The sequence below is a fragment of the Carcharodon carcharias genome, chromosome 12 (assembly GCF_017639515.1).
Source record: "Carcharodon carcharias isolate sCarCar2 chromosome 12, sCarCar2.pri, whole genome shotgun sequence".
Taxonomy (NCBI): domain Eukaryota; kingdom Metazoa; phylum Chordata; class Chondrichthyes; order Lamniformes; family Lamnidae; genus Carcharodon; species Carcharodon carcharias.
In genome coordinates, this window is record NC_054478.1 from 138,203,403 (window position 1) to 138,224,416 (window position 21,014).

General features: G+C 44.2%; 1 protein-coding gene across 7 annotated transcripts in view; it reads left to right on the top strand.

Annotated features, from left to right (window-relative positions):
- Window positions 1-21,014, top strand: part of agap1 (ArfGAP with GTPase domain, ankyrin repeat and PH domain 1) — a 689,020-nt gene that overhangs the window by 401,701 nt on the left and 266,305 nt on the right. For 6 of the 7 annotated variants that reach the window (XM_041200794.1, XM_041200795.1, XM_041200790.1 and 3 more), the window contains exons 7-9: window positions 11,906-12,033; window positions 13,163-13,318; window positions 16,017-16,109. In XM_041200794.1, the coding sequence (XP_041056728.1) occupies window positions 11,906-12,033; window positions 13,163-13,318; window positions 16,017-16,109 (377 nt within the window). The remainder of the gene's footprint in view (window positions 1-11,905; window positions 12,034-13,162; window positions 13,319-16,016; window positions 16,110-21,014) is intronic. The other variant, XM_041200792.1, reaches the window with a different exon arrangement.

Here is a 21,014-nt window from a genome sequence, read left to right on the forward strand (position 1 = left end):
AAGTACAACAGTGACGTGTTCACAAATCCTGCCAAATAGAAAGGACTGGTACAGTAGAGACAGGCTACACCTAAGTCAGATAGACAAAGAGACATGAAGAACCCTCAGGTAACATTTGCACTGGAGAGGTGGGGAGAAGGGCAGAGGGGGAACAGAATCCCAGATGAGACAGCTTGATTAGGAGGAAGCAGTCAGCAGGCAAGAATGGTTGCAGATCCCCCGAAAGACACAAACCACAAACTAGTAGTAGGCAGAAGACTTGAGAGGACCACCATCTGCTGTGAGATGTATTTGCAAACTGTAGGTAAGTGCCATGTAATCAGATGAAAAATCTCCAGGAACACCAATGGGAGCAATACTAGGAGTGATGAGCAAATGGAATATTTTGATGCACATAATGAATTGCTTTTGGGATAAGGTAATTGGTATTAACCTGGCAGAGTTTGGACTGTCAGTTGAATTGGGTTTTAAAGATTTCCGAGTTTCTGGGTTGAATTTGCCTGCAGCATTAATTGTTAAAAGCGGAAGCTGAACTTTACTTCCTTGTCCCAACTGACATGGGTTTTTGAAGTAAGCTGGGAAGGGGAACTCGACTCAGTTCTGATTCAAGCCTGAAAACGTCAAATGTAATGTTTTCTAAATTGAGCCTTTTTAATTAAAAAAAAGTTTATTTTTGAGAAACTCGTTACTCTAAATGAGCGCTGTGCCTTGGGCAAGGTTTGTTGGCAGCAGAATTTATAATAATGGGATTCCACTGCTAATCTATTAGATTAGCGTAAATGATAAATACTAGAGAATCTACCTGTGGCACTGCACAACTGGGAGTCAAAGCAGTGTAGTCTGTATGGGCAGTGAGGTGCTAATTAGATTGGGGTATGAAAATGTAACTCAGTCTCCATTCACAAGGAGAGGAAACCCCGAGCCAGCTACTGATCCAAAATGCAATCATCTCTAGTATCCTGTCCTATTTGCAGCAGAGCCTTCTGGACGCAAATCTGCCTTAGCAGTCACCTACATACCTACCGGAGCTCTACCAAACATCCCAGAGGATGAACATGATCACCTGCACCTTGAAGGATGAAGAAGTTGATTGATTATATTCAAAGGCATTGAGCAATTAATGTAGCTCAGTTCACATGGGTTTTAATGTGGATAAATGTGAGATAACGTATATAAGAACAGGCAATGACAAGTGTGTGTAAAATATATCTATTGACAGTGGTCAAAAGGGCAAGAATTTGGAAGTGATCATTGACCAAATTCTTGATAATATTTGGTCAAATGAGACCGTTATCAGTCATTGATGCTGTTCAGCTGAAGAGGGCAGAAACAAACCTCTTGCCTGTTCCTTCTTAGAAACCTTAAACTTAACCTGTTTCTCCAGACTGTTATCTACAGGGTGTTTAAGTCCTTCTGCAACCTCAAACTTCCATAACTTTGGTTGTCAACATGATGGAAACAAACTATAATGAGCACTTAGAAGTATAATTCATTAAGTTTTTGTGGAATACAGATCAAATTTTTAGGATTCAACTTATCTGCCATCTTTTGTGATAGATCTTTCTGCCTTATTTTCCAATAATTCAATGGTTCTTCTAATGTTACCCTTTTCAATCCAAGTCAGCATCATTATCATTAAAAAAAACTTTATAAATTGTGCTCACCTGTGCCTAAAGTGCCTGCTTCTATCATGTGCACATCCCAAGTTATTGAAGTTTAAAGTTTCACAAGGCTTTATAAACTCCTTGTACTTAGCTACCAATGTACATCTCGTTACCATGACAGACACTTCAGACAGCACTAACTGTCCACCAGTGTGAGTCTAGCCCTTAGGTTAGCAGGTATACTGATAGTTGATCCAATGTGCATATGGGCGGATTATGCCAACTACAGAAAATCTGCTGCTATGGCTTCCCTAAAAGCTCCCTCGCTATACACAAGTACAATGAGGAACACATAAAATGTGTTTCCCTACACGGTGGTGTAGAGGAAACCAGAAAACAAAACAGCTCGCCCTGGTCACAGTGCTCTTACTGTCAGCACTAAATCATGTACGGATAGCGTGACTGATGATTTGTTTTATTTGGCCTTCTAGATTTGCGTTTGGTACAGTTTGTTGGAAGCTGGGGGCCCTCCCATTCCTTGCCCAAAGGAGGTGTTATGATCTTACTCTTTGAAAGACACTCTTGAGTTAACTTAGAAAGTTACCTGAGAGTTATCACTATCCAGTCAATCAACCAGTCAGGATTCGAGTGCAGCCAATATGGAGGAACGTTGGTTTTTTAATAGGAGTTTAAGGTGGGATATCGCATTGCTAGTTATACAGGAAAAACGTACCACTGTGACATGTACCAAGTGGCGGTCCAGATTGGACAGGATGGCTGACATACACAAACAATTCTTTCTTTTTTTCACTTCTCTGTGGTCAGGTTTTCTTAACCTCTGAAACCCCTCAGGAGTGTTTGGCTGGACTCTTCCCTCAGAGTCCTTTTCCACTGCCCATTGCAATGTACCTTCCCAAAATCTCTTACTGTATACCCTTTTCCAGGGGCGGAGAGCAGGATGGATTATTGACAAGGTCTTTTGGTCCTATAAAGATTTAGTTAATTTTAAAAAGCCTATTGGGCGTTAAGTTCTTTGTCTAAACTGTGGGTTAAACATCTGGCCTTTGATGTCAGTCTGCCCTCCATTAGCCCCTTAGGCTTTTGCATGCACTCTGGCCATATTCTTATCTTTTCCTTGTCACCTCTCAAGTTGTCTTTCCCAGACTAGTTTCATCCTTACAAGCCTTCACAATGTCCGTCGGTGAACTGGGTTATTGTTCACTGCAGGCATGTCTAATGTTCCCACATACTATTGGGTTTATGTACTTCAGCAAGCATCTTAGTTAATCAAAGTTAAATGAACAGACTAACACAGCTTCATACCACTTATTATCTCTTCCAACAATGGCTTTTTGTTCAAAGAAGCCAACCTTATCTAAGAAAAATGATTTCTCTAGCCATGACAGTGAAACCTGAAGCAATCTCCAGTAAAAATGAATTTAAAACTCTTTTACCTATTTAAACTAATTTTATATACATGTATATTCTAATGCTATCATTAATTTCTAACCACAGTATATCTTAACAGTGGAGAGGGACGGGGACATCATTTGAATGTTGGCGTGCTACTCACTCTTTGGGGTCATCACATCTAAACTTGATCCTGTCCCATTCCAAGGATCCCACACACTGATATCAGCTATTGCTGGACAGCAGTCAGGAGGTGGAGAATTCTACCGGTTTTCTGCAGCTCCATTACAGTCCTGACAGTGTCAGGATCATTTACCAAAGACCTGGAACTACTGCAAGGGTCCTTGTGTTCCGTAAGATTCGGAATAAGGGGGTCAGCCATTTAGGACAAAGATGAGAAATTTCTTCACTCAGAGGGTTGTGAGCCTTTGGAATTATTTGTCCCCAGAGAGCTGTGGATGCTCAGTCATTGAGTATACTCGAGGCTGAGATTGAGAGGTGTTTGAACTCAGAAGGGAATGAAGGTGGACGTGAAAGGATGTTTCCCCTTGTGGGTGAGTCCAGGACTAGGGGGCACTGTTTTAAAATTAGAGGTCGTCCCTTTTGGACCCAGATGAGAAATGTTTTCTCTGAGGGTTGCGTGACTTCGGAACTCTCTGCCTCAGAAGGCCATGGAGGCAGGGTCACCGAATATTTTTAAGGCAGAGGTAGATAGATTCTTGTTAAGCAGGGGAATCAAAGGTTATTGCGGGTTGATGGGAATGTGGAACTCGAAACACAAGCAGATCAGCCATGACCTTATTGAATGGTGGAGCAAGCTCGAGGGGCTGAATGGCCTACTTCTGCTCCTATTTCATATGTTCGTAAGTGATATTGGGAGTGGGTGGGAAAGTGGAGTTGAGGTTGAAGATCAACCATGATATTCAATGGCAGAGCAAGCTTGAGGGGCCATATGGCCTACTCCTGATCCCATTTCTTTGGGTATTTGTCTAGTTCTAAGTGATGGTGCCCGCTCTCCTCTCTGCACCGCCACCTCCCTGGCACAACAATGGGTGGCAATTTAATATGGATGGGGTTTCATAGGTATGCATGCATCCAACATGCAGTGTGTTGGAGCTCCATCACATGTCACCTAACCTGTCGGGAGAGGCTCATTTAGTGAATAAGTCTTATTTCCCTGCCAATTAAAGTGGTAAGGCTGTGCGAGTTTCAGCGGGCCCTAACTTGCTGGAGCATTTCTGCCATATGCCTGCTTTAATCACCCAATGCTGTCTCTCTCTGATATTGAGCCAAAAATTACTTTTTTTTAAAAAGTCAAGATGCAGCAACAATCTCTGACTAATAGTGAGCAAGCACATAGAATTTCCAGTCAGCCTGGCTGTGATTATGTGGGTGTAGTACAGACCCAGCTCATTGAGAGGCATTCTAGCAATGAGCCAAAGTCCATGGAGTGAATTGCAGTGAATGGGTCTGGCCCTCACTTGGAATCTTTCCTGAAGGCGTAACATTCCTCTGGGTAAATCTGTGACTAGTAGTTACAGGATCTGGACTAAGCAGAGGCAGTTCTGAGAGCGTTACAGCAAGTACCATGCCTTTGGGAAGTTCCTCCAATTGAATAAAAGTAGAGGAAATGTAAAATGCTCAGTCAGCAACAAGTGTCGGGCTTTCTGTCAGAATTTGCCCAGTTCTGATGGTGATAGCTGTGAAAATTACGATAATATAGTGTGAGTGGGAAGGGTTTTGTTACGTAAATACAATGGAAACTCAAGGGCGGGATTTTCCTTCAAGGGGTGGGAACAGGAACCGTTTCTGGGCCCCACATCCGTCCCTGGATGGGAAAACTGGCTCCGATTTTCATGCGCGCGTCCCCTTAGTAGGCATGGAGACGGTTTTGGCAGCCAGTTAGTGGCTTCGGAGTTGTGAAGGGAGACAGGACTGTGCAAGTGCAGGCCTAATTTAAGCAGAAAAGAGGCTTTTCTACTTTTCTATTTTTCCTTAGTTCTGTTGAAGAGTCATACACACTCAAAACGTTAACTCTGTTCCTCTCTGCAGATGCTGTCAGACCTGCTGAGTTTTTCCAGGTATTTTTGTTTTTGTTTTGGATTTCCAGATTCCGCAGTTTTTTGCCTTTCTCTGATTTAAGCAGATCTCAGCAGCCATTACTGTGGCTGCCATTTCATTGTGGTACTCACTATTGGAAAGATGTCTCAGGAAAGTCAGAGGTCTGTCTGCTTTTCTTTTGTTCAGGTGCCACCTCCCCCCACCAAAATTGTACTTGGCAGCCCTGCGCCACCCCAACCCACCCTACCCTACCCCACCCTACCCTTTATGCTCCCACGAAGCCAGCAGGGTGATGACTCCCTGCACCACCTGAGTGCTTGCTGACAGCTCTCCCTGCAACCTGCGCTGACCTGATGGCACCTGTGTGCCAGTGGCCGCGTCCCCCACTCTGCAGTTCAACCTTTCACTGGGCCCATGGAATTCCCTGGACCGGCCATGACTGGCTCTCAGCTGCCTGTCTGCCTCATTCAGCTCGTCTGCCCCAGACAGTGTGTGCAGCCTGTGCACTCCCTTCAATGAGCTATCAGCCTTAAACCATCTTAATTTCTATGGTTAATGGACGAAGCTGGATCCTGGCACTGTCCTTGGCTTCCCCCACCCCACTGGTCCTGGTGAAAGTAGCCAACAACGGGCTTGTGTTGGAAACCGGCACGCCTACTGGTGTTGGTATTTTCATTCCCCACCTGCCTCTATTTGATCAGAAAATTCAGCTTCAAATGTCAACTGTGGGAAAAAAAATAAGCAGCAAACCTTTTCCCGCCTGACAGTGTTTGTCCTCAGTTCCCTTTTGTAACGGGTTTTCTTTTCGCATTCTCATGAGAACCTTGTTTCATCAATAAATAAATGATTCTACGGTGACAACAGTATTGAGATTGTCTGTTGAAATATTTAAGTTGCCTGTGAGTTGAGCTCCAATCAATGGTCTGAATGATGGTGCGACGAATTGATTTGCACAGCTCTGCCTTGGTAAACTTGGAAGAGCGCTAGCAGGTTTAAGTTTAAACTTTTTTAACTTGCAGTTCTGTGTGAAGGTTTTCAATGAAAACAGAAATGTAAATCTGCCCTTAAAAATAGGCTACTTCAGTGCCAGTTCATAGCTCAGCTTGGTGCTTGATTTAAGGTTATCCTACAAACTCCCAGTTTGAGTTTGGCAAGGTTCTTCTCAAGTGTCAGGGATCTGGCAGCTCAGTATAGAAACTTCAGACGTCTGTTTCTCCTGACTTTCTCCCAGTTTCTCCCGATTCACTCCTAGATTTTCCCATTCTTCTCCAGGTTTCCCCTGACTCTCTCCCAGTTTTATCTTTTCTTCTCCAGGTTTTCCCAACTCTTTCACAGTCCATCCCAACTCTCTCACAGTTTCTCCCAACTCTCTCCATTCCTCCTGACTCATTTGCAGTTCCTCCCAACTCTCTCTCGGTCCCTCCTGGCTCTCCTTGACCCTCTCCGTCCTTCCCGACTCTCCCCGTCCTTCCCGACTCTCCCCGTCCTTCCCGACTCTCCCCGTCCTTCCCGACTCTCCCCGTCCTTCCCGACTCTCCCCGTCCTTCCCGACTCTCCCCGTCCTTCCCGACTCTCCCCGTCCTTCCCGACTCTCCCCGTCCTTCCCGACTCTCCCCGTCCTTCCCGACTCTCCCCGTCCTTCCCGACTCTCCCCGTCCTTCCCGACTCTCCCCGTCCTTCCCGACTCTCCCCGTCCTTCCCGACTCTCCCCGTCCTTCCCGACTCTCCCCGTCCTTCCCGACTCTCCCCGTCCTTCCCGACTCTCCCCGTCCTTCCCGACTCTCCCCGTCCTTCCCGACTCTCTCCGTCCTTCCCGACTCTCCCTGTCCCTCCCGACTCTCCCCGTCCCTTCCGACTCCCTCCTGGGTTTTCCTATTCTTCTCTAAGTTTCTCCCAACTTTCTCCCCGTTTCTCTCTACTCTCCTATTTGCCACCCTACCCCCCACATAAAAAAACCTTTCATCAAACTGCCTAAAGGTTGAACTCAAGAAAAATCAAATTTGGGCTTTTTAATTTTATTAACGCAGTGCTTAACCAGATGCTGGCAGGAATGATGCCACAGCTGTTACTGTCTGTTACTGTGCTCCATAATGAACATGGTGAACCAGAGTTTTTTCCAAGCTCCACAGTTTGGAACAAATGCTTCCTTTAATTGTGGATAGCATGACGGAGCTGTAGCCAGGTGGTTCTGGAGGCTGGGAGATAAGGCACAAGCGGGTGCTGCAGTTTCCCTGGGCATCTGATTTGTGACCCCAGCTTTCACTGTCAGGACTGCAAACGGGGATTAATGTCTTCCATTAAAACAGTGAGAAATCAGAAAGCAAGTCACCTCCTACATGTACCTGGATCGTCTTAGTGCACCGATCAAGATTAGGATTGGGACAATCTGAGAAACATTGCTTACCACGGGAAAGGATTCAAGGAAAACAATTGATCAGTGGGACATGAGTGACAAACCAGTGCAACAGGAGCACTGATTCCATCATCCCTACGGGAGGCAAATATGATCTTCAGCCTTACTTAACAACAACTTGCGTTTATTTACCACTTTTAACGTAGTAAAGTCTCACAGACAAAAATTTGACATGGATAATTGGGACAGGTGACCAAAATCTTTATTAAGGAGGTTGTTTTGATGGACTAGAGAGCTAAGGAGGTGCGTGGAGGGAATTCTGGGTTTGAGGACCGAGAAGTCAAAAAGCACAGCTACCAATGGTGGGACAAGGAAAATTTGGGTTTGCAGGAGGCCAGAGTTGGAAATGCAGAGATCACGGAGGTTGTAGGAAACATACCCTCTGCTCTTTTTTCTGTAGTGCATGGGCAACTTGTTTAAGTGTGCAGGCCCTTTATGTTTTTTGTGCAGTCACGCACGCGTGATAACTTAAAGGGGCCAGCCGACCTGCATGCAAATTTTCGGGCAGTGCAGTTTAGATTACTTTGGTTGTAGGGCTAAAGGAGATTACAGAGATGGTCTGTCATTTAAAGGAACTATGACTTTTTTGCGCTGGGATTTAACATTGAAATTATTTTGGATGCCCACAAAAGTAGGTATGCCAACTGTAATTAAATCTATTCCTAGAGGTTTCATCACATGACCTTCCCCCATGCTCCAGCCATTATTTGGCCAACACACCCATCCTTGTGAGACACTACCTTCTTACGCCAATTGGAAAGCAAAAAGACTCATTTCCCAATTGGTTGATGCCTGACTGTCAGCCAAACAGCTATGCTTTCCCATTTTCAATATTTTTATATCTGGTAAAGAGAAATCTTCAAAAGAAAATTACAAAAAAACCCCAATCTTTTTTAACGTCCTGATGATATTTCTCCAAGGTTGCACACAGCAGTGTCCTGGAGATTGACCTTCAATTCCTGGAGACTGCAGGCCAATCCTGGAGGGTCGGCAACCCTACACAACAGATCCATGTAGCTGTATTGTAGGGAGATGGCAGCACACAACTCCCTCTAACCTACAGCTCAGCTGGAAAGTAACTTCACAGTTTTCTGTCTGTGTAAATCATATTGATACCACTGGCGAGTTAGGAGTGTGCGGCAGTTAGCTTCTCCCGCTATAGAGTTTTTTAATTCATTTAGGGAATGTGGGCATCGCTGGCAAGGCCAACAGTTATTGCCCATCCCTAATTGCCCTTGAGAAAGTTTGCCCACAGTGAGTGCAAGCTGGGCTTAACATGGTACAGGCTGAGATAAACTGCATCAGGACCAAGAAGAAGAAATTATGAAATGGTAGGTGCAAGGAAATGACAAATTTAATGAAGAAAGTAGTTGAGGAACTGATCACCCTGCTTTCCCATTGCTCATTGCCATATAAGACCTCACTTTTAGTCGTTTTCGACTCTGGAATCCTGTACATTTTCTATTTTCAAAATTGGTTTTGTCTTTCACTCCCCCAATTTTCTTCTTCCTTTCCCATTGAAAGGCCTGGCTCCCGCTGGTCATGGCTTTAAGGCTCCAGATAACCCACTGATAATATTGCCTGACCCATCACCCACCTGTGCATCCAAAGCAGTCGCTGTCAGTCAGCTGTTGAGCCATTTCTGGCGAGTTTAGTCCTGACTTTGCCTCAGATCTACTTTCACATTAAACAGCATTTCCCAAACTTGTGACTTTCACCACCGCGAGCAACAAAGCCAGCATGCGCAAGTCAAATACGAATCAGACTTTCTTTTTTTCTTACTTATTCTTTCACAGGACGTAGGCATGACTGGCAAAGTCAGCATTTGTTGTCCATTCCTAATTACCCTTGAGTAGGTAGATGATAGTGAGCCGCCACCTTGAACCGCTGCAGTCCATGTAGTGCAGGTACACCCTCAGTGCTATTAGAAAGGGAGTTCCAGGCTTTTGACCCAGTGAAGGAACGTGATATAGTTCAAAGTCAGAATGGTGTGTGGCTTGGAGGGGAACTTGTAGGTGATGGTGTTCCCATGCTTCTGCCGCTCTTATCCTTCTAGGTGGTAGAGGCCATGGGTTTAGAAGGTGCTGTCGAAGGAACTTTGACGAGTTGCTGCAGTGTCTCTTGTGTATGGTCATTTGGGGATAGACCACTGTTCATTCATCATCACTAGGCCAAACTCTTGGAACTTCCTATCTAACAGCACCTTCATCATGTGGACTGCAATAATTCAAAGAAGGCAGCCCACAACACCACCTCAAGGGCAACTAGGAGTGGGAAATAAATGCTGGCTTGGCCACTGACTCTTGCACCCCCAGATTGAATTAACCATTCACATTTTCCAGTAGGGTCACTAGGTAGTGAGTACGAGGGGGAACCTTGGCTGATTGTTTCTGTTTTGCTCCAGTCAAAACACTTAAACCTCTTTGGATTCTACAAATGGCTGCTGAGCCCTAGTTTCTCTCTGTTAATTTATCACATGTGTATTGTCATTTTAGTTCCTTTCACTTGACCCTTTCTTGGTTATGTGACAATGAGGCACTGTACAGTAATGAACAATTCAAATAATTAAAGTGACTGTCAATTACCAGAGCCAAGTGTATCTGTATAAACTTGTATTTTCCTATTCTAAGTAGAGCTTTTGAAAGGCCCAGGGAACACTACATATTTAAAACAAAAACAGAATTACCTGGAAAAACTCAGCAGGTCTGGCAGCATCGGCGGAGAAGAAAAGAGTTGACGTTTCGAGTCCTCATGACCCTTCGACAGAACAGTTCTTTCGAAGGGTCATGAGGACTCGAAACGTCAACTCTTTTCTTCTCCGCCGATGCTGCCAGACCTGCTGAGTTTTTCCAGGTAATTCTGTTTTTGTTTTGGATTTCCAGCATCCGCAGTTTTTTTATTTTTAACTACATATTTAAATGCAGGCTGACACAATACTTAGGAAATACGGTTCATATGAAGGATATGTATAGAAAGGATATGGTAGCATAGTGGTTATGTTACTAGACTAGATCTGGATTAATGATCTGAAGACTTGAGTTCAAATCCCCCCATGGCAGAATTTAATTGAATTATATAAACAAACCTGGAATAAAAGTTAAAAAGCAATGATGACCATGAAAATATTAGATTGTTACGAAAATCCATCTGATTAATTAATGCCCTTTAAGGAAAGAAATCTGTCACCTTTACCCAGTCTGACCTGTATGTGACTCCAGACCCATAGCAATGTGGTTCACTTTTCACTGAAATAGCCTAACAAACCACTGAGAAGTGTTGACGACTACCGCCACCTCAAGGGTAGTTAACGATAGCTAATGAATGAGGGCCTTGGCTGTGATGCTTACATCCCATTAATGAATTAGACATGAATTTTAGTATCCTTGAATGAGATGTAAACATATTTCAAATCTGACCCGAGTGGGGCAGGACATCAGCTTAAGTTGAAGTTCCACCTGCAGCACTTTTTTGCATTGTAATTTACATTAATTACACCTCCCTCAAGAAAGTGGTGTCCTGTATTTGGTGGGTAGGAGGATTGGTGGTTAAGGCGGTGTACAGAAGAAACATGGGACTGAACTTTATTCTGCCATTAGCACATTCTGCTGTTTTGCTTTCAGCCAGCACTGATCTTTATTCCACTATTAACACCTACTTTGGACCTACGCTTTGTTCCTTTACTATTCCCACTCCTTTTGCTTTTTATTCCGCGACATATTTGTAATTTAATCACCCCCGACCTCTAACCTATCCCTGACCTTCCCTTTTTGTTCGGTCTGACACTCCCCCCTTTTCAACAACATGAAACCCATCACATTTCTATCTCTCTTCAGTTCCGAAGAAGTCATACTGGACTCAAATCGTTAATTCTGTTTCTCTCTCCATAGATGCTGCCAGACCTGCTGAGTTTTTCCAGCACTTTCTGTTTTTCTAATAGAAATAGTGTATTTGCCCTGGTGATCTGTCGCTTGTAGATCTTCCTAAAGAACCTGTTGAAACTTTCCAAACATAAAGATAGACTTAAATTTCTATAGTGTCTTTTATGACCTCAGGATACCCTAGAACACTTCACAGCCAATGAACTGATTTTAAAGTGTAGCCACTGTTGTAATGTAGGAAACATGGTGGGCAATTTGTGCACAGCAAGATCCCAAAAACAGCTTTGTGATAATGACAGGATAATCTCTTTTTAGTGATGTTGGTTGAAGGATAGAAATTGGCCAGGTTACTGGGGATTTGTAACATCCACTTGAGAGAGCAGACAGTTTGACATCTCATCTGAAAGATGGCACCTCTGACAGTGCAGCACTACCTCAGAACTGCTTTGGAGCTGTTACCTCAAGTCTCTGGATAGAAAGACTCACAAGTTGAAGCGCTGCAGCTTAAACCTGATTTCTTTTCTTCCTTGTTTTAACAGTTGCCCAAAAGATAGTGGCCACGCGAAAGAAGCAACAGCTCTCTATTGGACCATGCAAGTCGCTGCCTAATTCCCCGAGCCACTCGTCGGTGTGCTCTGCACAGGTCTCCGCTGTTCACGTCAGCCAGGTATGTGGCCAAGGGAGGATTCAGGGGAGGAGTGGAATGAATGTGGGGAACATATCTGAAGAAACAAATGAACAGCATATTTTTCCTATTCTGTCTGGATCGGCATCCTTTCCAAGGTTTGAACCTATGGGAAGATGCACAGTGCGATTCTGTTGGAAAAATGATTAAACTTTGAAATCTCCAGGATGGCTCAAAGGGAAGCTAACATCTTACACAGTGTTTAAAATCATGAAGGGTTTAGATAGAATAAATATAGCAAAACTGTTTCCACTGGCTAAAGATCAATAACTAGAGGGCACAGATTTAAGGTGATTGACAGAAGAACCTGAGGAAAAACATTTTTACACAACGTGTGGCTAGGATTTCAAATGCATATGTCTGATAGGGAGATGCGTACAGATTAAATAGTTGCCTTCAAAAGGGAATTGGATAAATACTTGAAGGAGAAAAAGTTTGCTGGGATGTGGAGAGAGTAGGACTAACTGGATTGCTCTTCAAAAGAGCTGGCACTGACTTGATGGGCCGATTGGCCCCTCTGCAGAGTAAACAGGTTCAAGATTTGATTCCAGTTCTGTTTTGAGTTAGCTGATTTGGCGAGGCAGCAAGGATGCGGCAGTTCAGTCATTATGCCTCGAGGAGAGAGTGCTAATTGGTCAGGGCTTCTAATTGCTGTCCTCGTGAACATTCCTGATGAAAAGTCATCCCAATGTGAAACATAAACTCTGTTTCTCTCCACAGATGCTGCCTGACCTGCACTTTGCACTTTTTCAGCACTTTGTGTTTTCATTCCTTTTTACTTAACTGCACTTACTGAAGTGTAGTCATTCTTGTAATGTCAGAAACGCAGCATAATCCCACCTAAGCAGGCAGACAGGCTCTTTGTTTAGTGTCTCGTCCGAAAGGCGGCACTTCCTTCAGTGAAGCACTCCTTTGGAACTGCATCAGGAACCTCAGCCTGGATTTTGTGCTCAAGTCTCTGGAGTGGGATTTGAACCCACAACCTTCTGCTTGGGGCGGGAATGCAACCCACTGAGCCACAGCTGACCAAAGGTCTAACCTGCATACGTCTTAATATGGGGGCGACTCAGTTTCCCGCCTGTCTTTAATTGCTTTCTTCTCTGCCTTGTAGACAAGTAATGGTGGAGGGAGTTTGAGCGATTACTCCTCTTCTGTCCCTTCCACACCCAGCACAAGTCAAAAGGAGCTACGAATAGACATTCCTCAAACCGCCAACACTCCAACTCCTGTTCGAAAACAGTCCAAGCGACGGTCTAATATATTTGCTGTGAGTATTGCCTCACCTTGTGAGGATCTGGAGCGTTGCTATACCTTATATAAATAACGGGCACTGCTTAGCTGAAATAGCACCCAGGAAGAACAGGATAGGAGTGGGTAATAGGAGGGAGAAATAGTACATTTCCTAGTTTGTTTCTTGGCAGTTAATTGTTTTTATTTCCAGAAGAGTCAAAACTTGTAAGTCCTCGATGCGGAGCTGAGGATGTCCTATCTGATGAGGTAGCAACAGCAATGCGACAGGTGCTATCAAATCCATCTCCCTCACTGTTTCCTCAATGAAATAACTACTTGCAAACTACCTGTATACGTGCTTCTGGAGCTGTCGTCGAGGTGTCTCACTTGTCATTCCTGACCAGTTGGCCCATGCTGGAAATTGTACGTTTCTGGTCGTTATTTAAGATAGGCATACAGCTTGTTCACAATGCCTCCATGACGGAATTACTTGACTCTTACTGACTCATGAACACACAAAATAGGATCATTTGAGCAGTGGATCTGCCAGTGCTTGTGGAGCTATATCCATGAATCATAAAGATGGGGGTAAAGCAATCGGCTTTGGCGCCAAGCCATCTCATTCACACTATGCTTTTGAGAATGCATGACCAACTTCGGCAGAAGTTGCATTCTGATTTTTTTGACTGCCTGCATGCATCAAAATAATTGTCGCGCCACCCGCCTGAAACATTAAGCTAATCTTTATCCACAGATGCTGCCTGTCCTGCTGAGCGTTTACAGCATTTGCTGTTTTTATTTCAGATTTGCAGTACGTGCAATGCTTATTTCGATATGAAATTGTGACTTTTTAAAACTGCTGCTGTACTGGATTTCTGCCACTGGGTGCCCTCACTCAGCTGTATAATGGTTCACACTGCCTCCAGCACCATTCCATATTATATTAACATTTGCTGCACATCCTAACTACAGACCTAGGTTGCTGAATCCTGAAAATATTAAAGCCTCTTTAAAAGAACGGATTGTAGAAAAATATATATGCGAATTTATGTAGTTTTGACAAGTGAAATTCAGGCAGTCGAGCATGCAAAGTTGACTTTTTTTTTTACTTCTAATAAATACATCATAACACACTTAAGCTCCTGCTATATCAAACACTTGACAAGTGGTGATTCATTGTGCGAACTATTATACCCTAAACTACGCTGGGATGTAACTATATTCAAGGGTGAATTAGGTCTTAATCCCACTACCCCCCACCCACCTCCCTATTGAAGAAAAAGTTTAAATAAAAAATAAATTCCTAGCTTGAAGTAGACATTGGAATGATTAATTTTCCATCTCTGTGGTTCCAACTACTCGTTGAGAACTTGCGTGCTGATGCCCGCTGACCATTTAACTTACACATAGCGCTGTGTGAACTAGGGTAGAACAGAGTTGAAAGGCAAAACAAAGCATTCAGATGCAGTAAAGAGGTAGAGGAAGAGGTCACAAAAGAGCAGGGAGTAAAATATAATGATGTTAGCTGCTGAGGATTTTAGTGCGGCATTATAGTGAAGTGTGAATTTTCATCGTGTCAATTTAAGCTGTCAGAAACAGCGAGCGATAGTTACAGACTGTGACCTTCAGAACCCCAGATGGGTCTGAAGAGAGCATTTTGAGCGGTGATGTGTTGCTGGCTGCAGGTCTGTTGCAAGTGATGACAGTGATGAGAGATTGAAGTGACGAATTGAGGATACCACACAAAGTGCGTTGAATGAAGAGAATGTAATATGTTGTAGAGCAATTATTTCCAGTGTATTAGTGTAGTCCCCACCTGCTTATCATGGACAGATGCCTATATTGGACTAATGACGCTAACCGTGTATCAGTATTAAAGGGGTCAGTTATAAGATGTTAAAAGCACTGACTATTTAAGACAATTTCAATCATCTGTTCACACCTAGTTAACCTGCGATTACCTCAGTGATGTGCCTGTCTGGAAATGCCTGATGAGTTTTCTTCATCCTCTTGCAATTTCTGTGATTTGGATCAGGGGGGCCTGCTTCCTTCAGCTCCTGTGCAGCTCCACCTCCTTCAGGAACCCCCCTCCCCCCCCACACCACCACCACCACCACCAAAGCTCTCCCATGTAGCCCCACCTCCTTCATGCCTCCTCTGGCTGTGCCCTTTCTTCTAGCCATGTCCTGGGCCCTGGTCACACTCCTGGTCATTGCAGATGGCGAGCTGCTGGCTGCAGAGGCTGACGCGTGACTTGTTGTTCCACTCTACAATGCCCCCCCTCAACCAGGCCCATAGAAACGTAGAAAATTTGCAGCACAGAAAGAGGCCATTTGGCCCACCATGGCTGTGCCAGCAAAATCAGGATGTCCAGGAACCCAGCTCTGACCCTGATGTAGTTACCATAGCTACTTTTGCAGAGCAAGCAGTGGACACAGCAGACTGGCATGAAGTCCAGTCGAAAGCACGTGTGTCCTGGATTTCGCATAGGCGTCATCCTTGGAAGAAATGGAGTAGCCTTTGAAACAACATGGTCCCTTTTTGGCCCTCCATCACTGAATTTTTTTCTATTCCATCATTCTCTGAAAGAGCTAGCGATGTGAATGCGATAGCGGCAAATAATTTACTAATAATGTAAATCCTCTGTCTCTAACTGAATATTGTAATGATGCGTGAAGAATATCTTAGAAGTTTAAATCCCTACTATATCAAATTGGTCATTTTCTGTCTTCTAGTCTCGAAAAGGAAGTGATCTAGACAAGGAGAAGAAAAATCTTGAGACCAGAGCAGACAGTATTGGGAGCGGCCGAGCAATCCCAATTAAGCAGGTAAGCTGCTGTTTTCCTTTTCTCCCCACTGCTCTTTTTAATTGGAAGAATGGAGCACCATAGGTTTGACTCTGTAACCCACCTCTTGTTTTTCCTCTCTCTCTGTTTGTCTGATGGTTTCCATTTCATTAATAGAAGTCGCATACTTGACATCAATTAGCTGGGCCCTAAACGCACTAAAGTAAGATCATTAGAGTAAGATGCTTGCGACACCGTGGGAAGTTTTAGGAACTGGGTCTAATTAACTGCAATCTGCAGTCCCTATCTGCATATGGAGTGCTTCCAGCTTAGGCTGCTTCAAAGGGCAGCTTTGTAGGAGTGCCATGATTGGGACTGAACAGGCGAGTGTCTGAAGCCGATCACGGTACAGAACTCTTGTGATCTCGTATATTGTTTGACTTGGCCCCAATTTGCCGATGCGGGAGGACATCAGAACATGACTTCCTCCGCTCCCCAAGCTGAGGCAATTAGTTCTGATAACGATGGCCTGTGCACTGACTATTTGCCCTTGTTTGCAGATCTCTAATGAAGAGGCTTTAGTAGCACCTCAACTAATGTGCAAATTAACTTGCTTTCTTCAATATGGGGGATGGGGAAATTCTTTTGACAGCTGTGAGTGTGGCCTTTGTGTCAATCTTCTCCATACGATTAGGCAGAAAAGGTATTTTGATAGTCATGTGGTGCTTATACAGAACGAGGTTTTTTTTCTCTTTGTTTTTTTAATCCTACTTTTTAAAATGAAATTGGATGTTGCCTTAAACAATGTAACATTGACATTGAGTTTATATTGGCTTTGCATGTGGAGTCTCACTGAGTTTCTTCTATGAATAAAGCACAGAGCAGACTGAGGGTTTTGTTTTTCACAATGAAATTCATAGAACAAGAACCTTCCTTTCCTCTTTGAATCTAAATTTTAGATTTTTTTTCCAAAAATGGTAAATCACTAACTGCTAATGCTGATACATTTCTCTGTGTCGATGACTTTTGTAGTTAACTCAATACTGCGCACATGAGACAGCTGGGGAGCTTACGTCAAAAATAACTATTCTTCTGCATCCTGGCATACTCCAGATGTGTCAATAGAGAATAATGGGTCCCCAGAATGAGTTAATGGCTGAAATTTGACTGAGAGGTTCAAAGAGTTGAGGATAATTGGGAGTGACTTGCAGGTTGGAGTCTAATCGAGGTGTTTGGGTGGTATACTGAATAATAGATGCCCAGGAGTGAGTTACAAACTGGAATCTTAATTGTGGGTCTTGGGTGGTTTTATGGATTCTCCCGTTACTTCAATGGATGATCAAGAAAAGACCAGTTTACAGCCTAGGTTAATGTTGTCTCATGCGTGACATTAGGCCAAGTATCGATTTCCATAATTGATCGCAAATACTTCATATGAAATCAGTGTTGGAGGGATGGATAGAGACATTGGCTTTGTGCCTCACTCACTCGTCCTGAAGGCACTTGACTCTGTTCTCCTCAAATGTCGAAATTGCTTGATGACAGAGACTTCTCCATTTGGCTCTGTCCAAGGTTGTTTTTTGCTCATGTGTTGGGATCCAGCTCTGAGATTAGCTTTCAGATAATCTTTGTATCTAAGTTTGAGGTACTTTGTGGTGCAAGTTCTTGTGCTCAGCTGGCTGTAGAATACTTTGGTATGTGGGAATTCTCCATGTGAACCACATGACTGACCCAGCGAAGCTGAGGTCTGATTGCATGCTCTCAATGCCAGGAATATAACACTTTGCAAGAACCTTAGTGTTGGGGATTTTGTCCTGCCCCCTGATGTTCCAAATGGATCTCAGAAAGCAAAGTTGGAATGCTTCTAGTCGCTTTATGTGGCACCAGTAGGTTGTCCAAGCCTTGCGCCCATAAGGAAGTGATGTAAGAGCCACTGTCTGATAGACTTTAATCTTTGTTCTGAGACAAACTCCATGATCTATCCAAAGTCTGCGAATGAGCTTGCCAAACACTGAGCTTGCTTTTGCCAGGTGATGGTTGATTTTGCCGTCCAGTGTAGTGTTATTGGAGAGGATACTTCCACAATATCAAAACTCCTGTACTGATCGGAGGAGGGTTGTTGCTGCTGTTAGTGATTGTGGAGCTTTGGAGCATGTGGCCAGGGGTGAGTTGATATGTGATCCCTGTCTTCTTCAGACTTATTGTCAGGTCAAAGTGTTCTGACACCAGGGCAAAGTGATCAGCAAGCAGCTGAGTATCGTTCAGAGTGCGCACTATGAGAACGCAGTCATCCACGAACAAAAGTTCACTCAGCAGTTATTCAGTAACCTTTAGACAAGCTTTGAGCCTTTGCAAGTTGAAGAGTTTGCCACCTGTCCTGAATTGAATGTGTACCTCTGTGTCAAGATCTTTGAGTGCGTACTACAGCTATAACAAATATACGGGAGTGAGTGACAGGCTGGAATCTAATCAAAGGGTTCAGGGTGGTTTATGTATAGAATAATAGATACCTGGGAGTGAGTTATAGGCTAAAAACTAATCCAAGATTTAGGGTGGTTTACGCATGAAATAACAGATACCCAGGAATGAGTTACAGGGTGGAATCTAATTGAGGGGTTCAGCTGACATCTCATAACCACGGCAGTGAATTCTGAATGGTTTAGAATCGCCATCATAACTATAAATTAGATTACAGCCTTGCGTATGCTTCCTAGCTAATGGTGCACCTGTCGTATGTGGTCTGAATTTCCTACAGTTCTATATTTGTGTTGCAATATTGATCGAGGTCCTTGCCTCCATGTTGACTTTGACACACAAAGCAGTGACGAAGGGACTATCGCTATCCCAGCTTTTCAAAGGTGTCATTTGCAGTTGATTATCAGGAAATTCTGTGGCGATCAATATTAGATTAGTGGGCCAGCACCTTACATTGGCCAGCTTTGATTTTTTGTGGTAACTAATTAGAATAGTGCATTGTTTCTTCTGTGTGAATTCAAGGAGACGAGATGTGAAACATGTCATGCTGTCTTATTGGAGTTATTTATCGAATTATTCAGTTGTAAATTTCTGCAGTTTAATAAGGTTGCTTCATTTATTACAAGTATTTATTTACTCTCAATGACTGAAAGAGCTGCATTCAGATAAATTAACAAAAGACTTTGATTAATTCCAACGTAAAACAAACTTAATGTTTTCTAAAGAAGCATGCAAATGCTTTAAAAAACTAAGAAGAGGGAGGGAAAAAAATCAGAGTCTCTGCTTTGTCTTGACTGGGCTTGTCGTTTATTAATTTTTCATAGCAGGAGAATTGTACATACATAATCACTTGATTGCAGTGGGAGTTGGCAAGGTCCTGTGGTCTCATTTGCATAAATCTTGTTAAGTCAATGGCAGTTAATGAAGTACAAATGAGCTCAAAGAAGGTGACATGGAAATGGCTGATGGCAGATGGAAGTCTGTTTATGTGATCGCAGCTGTGTATGTGTGTGTACACAGGAGTGTGCGCATACAAGTGTGCGTAAGAGTATGTGCGAATGTTTCCGAGTATGCTTAGGAGTGTCTGTGCATGTTGTGAGTGTGTGCGAGAGTGTGTGTGTGTGTGTGTGTTGCAAGTGTGTGAAGAAGTGTGTGTGTGTTGTGAGTGTGCAAAGTGCGTGTGTTGTAAGTGCGCGAAGTGTGTATGTTGAGTGTGTGAAGGAGTGTGCCTGTGTATTTGCGTGTGTGCCTGTGTATTTGCGAGTGTGCCTGTGTATTTGCGAGTGTGCCTGTGTATTTGCGAGTGTGCCTGTGTATTTGCGAGTGTGCCTGTGTATTTGCGAGTGTGCCTGTGTATTTGCGAGTGTGCCTGTGTATTTGCGAGTGTGCCTGTGTATTTGCGAGCGTGCCAGTGTGTTGCATAACGTGCCCAGGAGTGCATATTTGCAAGTACATAGGAGTGTGCCTAGGAATGTGTGTTAGCAAGTGTGTGTGAGTGTGTTTGCGAGTGTGCGTTTGCCAGTGAGTGCACACTTGCCAGCATGCCTGGGAGTGTGCACAGGAGTGTGTATTTGCAAGAATGTAGGAGTGTGTATTTGCGCGTGTGTGTTTGCCAGCATGCCTAGGACTGTGTGATTCCAAGTGTGCTTTGGAGTGTGTTTACGAGTGTGCATAGCAGTGTATGTGTGTTTGCGGTTGTTCCAAGGAGTGCATCTGTGTGTTTGCGAGTGCTTGGAGTGTGTATTTGCGAGTGTGCATTGGAGTTGTATTTGCAAGTGTGTATCAGTGTGTGTTTGCAGTAGGTAGGAGTGTGCATGGTTGCGAGCATCCTAGGAGTGTACGTGTTTGTGAGCATGCCTAGGAGTGTGCGTGGTTGCGAGTGTGCGTGGTTGCGAGCGTGCCTAGGAGTGTGCGTGGTTGCGAGCGTGCCTAGGAGTGTGCGTGGTTGCGAGCGTGCCTAGGAGTGTGCGTGGTTGCGAGCGTGCCTAGGAGTGTGCGTGGTTGCGAGCGTGCCTAGGAGTGTGCGTGGTTGCGAGCGTGCCTAGGAGTGTGCGTGGTTGCGAGCGTGCCTAGGAGTGTGCGTGGTTGCGAGCGTGCCTAGGAGTGTGCGTGGTTGCGAGCGTGCCTAGGAGTGTGCGTGGTTGCGAGCGTGCCTAGGAATGTGCGTGGTTGCGAGCATGCCTAGGAGTGTGTGTGGTTGCGAGTGTGCCTAGGAGGGTGTGTATTTGCCACTGTGTGTAGGAGAATGTATCTGCGAGTGCATGTAGGAGTGCGTTTTTGTCAATGTGCCTAGTAGTGTGTGCGTTTGGAAGTGTGTCTGTGTGTTTGAGTGTCTGTACATGTACGAGTGTGCATTTGCAAGTGTGCGTACGAGTGTGCGTTTGCAAGTGTGCGTACGAGTGTGCGTTTGCAAGTGTGCATACGAGTGTGCGTTTGCAAGTGTGTGTACGAGTGTGCGTTTGCAAGTGTGCA